The sequence below is a fragment of the Pteropus alecto genome, unplaced genomic scaffold, assembly GCF_000325575.1.
Source record: "Pteropus alecto unplaced genomic scaffold, ASM32557v1 scaffold87, whole genome shotgun sequence".
Taxonomy (NCBI): domain Eukaryota; kingdom Metazoa; phylum Chordata; class Mammalia; order Chiroptera; family Pteropodidae; genus Pteropus; species Pteropus alecto.
In genome coordinates this window covers 22,766,319-22,767,748 of record NW_006443225.1, presented here as the reverse complement: position 1 = coordinate 22,767,748, position 1,430 = coordinate 22,766,319, and the positions used below count along the sequence as shown (strand labels likewise).

The following is a 1,430-nucleotide window of genomic DNA, read 5'->3' as shown; positions in this document are numbered from 1 at the left end:
AATGTGAAGCAGCCTTTTTAAAACCACTCAGATGGGAATTTTCCCCTGTTGGCCTGGCGTTTCTGATTAAATGTCATAAACCAGTTCAAAACTGAGAAGCAAATTAGTCAAGAACTAATTAAAACTTCAATATACATGTGGGGAAGTATTTCCCTATGGGCACTAAACTGTGAGAGCTGGTGTCCAGCGTCTTAGTAGACAGGGCGGCAGTATCGCAAATATGGTCAATGAATTATAAAACGTCAGGGCCAGACGCTGAACAAACATGCCTCCCGCGAGAGGCTCTGAGGACGGTGCAAACACGGGGTGCCCTTCTGCCCAGAGACCTCGCTAAGCTGATGTCCATTATGACCTGAGTACACGCCCTTCTTTGTGGATAGTCATACGGCTACTTTTCCATGTATTTAGTATACACATGTGATACATTTAATACATTAATACATTAATACATTTAACCCATAACTCATACAGTAGAGTAGCAGTTGCTACTTTCTAAAAGCGTGACTGCCCCTCAGTCCAGGTACGTGAGTGTTTGAGTGTTTACGCCTTGTGTGTCTGGGTATATGACGTGGATGTGTGTGCAATGGGCAGGAGGGAGCTTTACAGAGTATCTGCATCCAAAGGAAACTAAAACAATTCCAAATTACTCAAAACTGCTATTCCCCAAGGATTTAGTCACAGTATCTGCCTATTACTTGTGCGTGTACCCTGCTACGCTTGAAAAGAAAAAAACAAACTAAATATTTATTTTCATACCATTGTTTGGAGACTCTGGATGTGCTGTATACTGTCAACACCGTCTCTCCCACAGCTTGATACATATATACACATATTTGCAAGAAAAAGAAATGACAGTGTTCTAGAAGCCTAGCTAAGATTACTGCTACTCTTTTTGACTATTCTAAACTGTTCTGAGAAACTCTGGCAATTACGGAAGTTACAGAATTGAAAATCTGCACCGAAAGTTTAAGAAATGCTAATTTCTAGAATTTTCTGTAATTGATAACTCAGACTGCTTTATTTTGAATTTTCTTCTTCGTGCAATACATCATTCTTCGATGGCTACAATGATGACATTCTGTCTTTCAGCTGAAATTATTTGATTCAAATAATGATGGGAAGCTGGAATTAACTGAGATGGCCAGGTGAGTTTAGGGACTGTGCAAATATTATAATAAGCCGATCCTTGTCAAAAAATCTAATCCGCTAATATAATGTTTTTCTCTCAAAGGTTGCTCCCAGTGCAGGAGAATTTTCTTCTGAAATTTCAGGTATTTCTTTTTCTCTACCACAAATAATATTTTCCTTGAAAAGGTAGAATGTGGGAGACTTGCTGAGAAAAACGCTTTGACACAGAATAGCAGTGTTTTAACCTTTGCTTTCTTCTCCATTATCTAGGGGGTCAAAATGTGTGGGCAAGAGTTCAATAC

At 39.2% G+C, this 1,430-nt stretch overlaps 1 protein-coding gene across 1 annotated transcript in view; it reads left to right on the top strand.

Annotated features, from left to right (window-relative positions):
• The window catches only part of CALB1 (calbindin 1), a 19,342-nt gene that overhangs the window by 16,568 nt on the left and 1,344 nt on the right, over positions 1 to 1,430 (top strand). Inside the window, exons 9-11 of the mRNA XM_015598624.1 lie at positions 1,090 to 1,145; positions 1,232 to 1,271; positions 1,399 to 1,428. Coding sequence (XP_015454110.1) covers positions 1,090 to 1,145; positions 1,232 to 1,271; positions 1,399 to 1,428 — 126 coding nt within the window. The remainder of the gene's footprint in view (positions 1 to 1,089; positions 1,146 to 1,231; positions 1,272 to 1,398; positions 1,429 to 1,430) is intronic.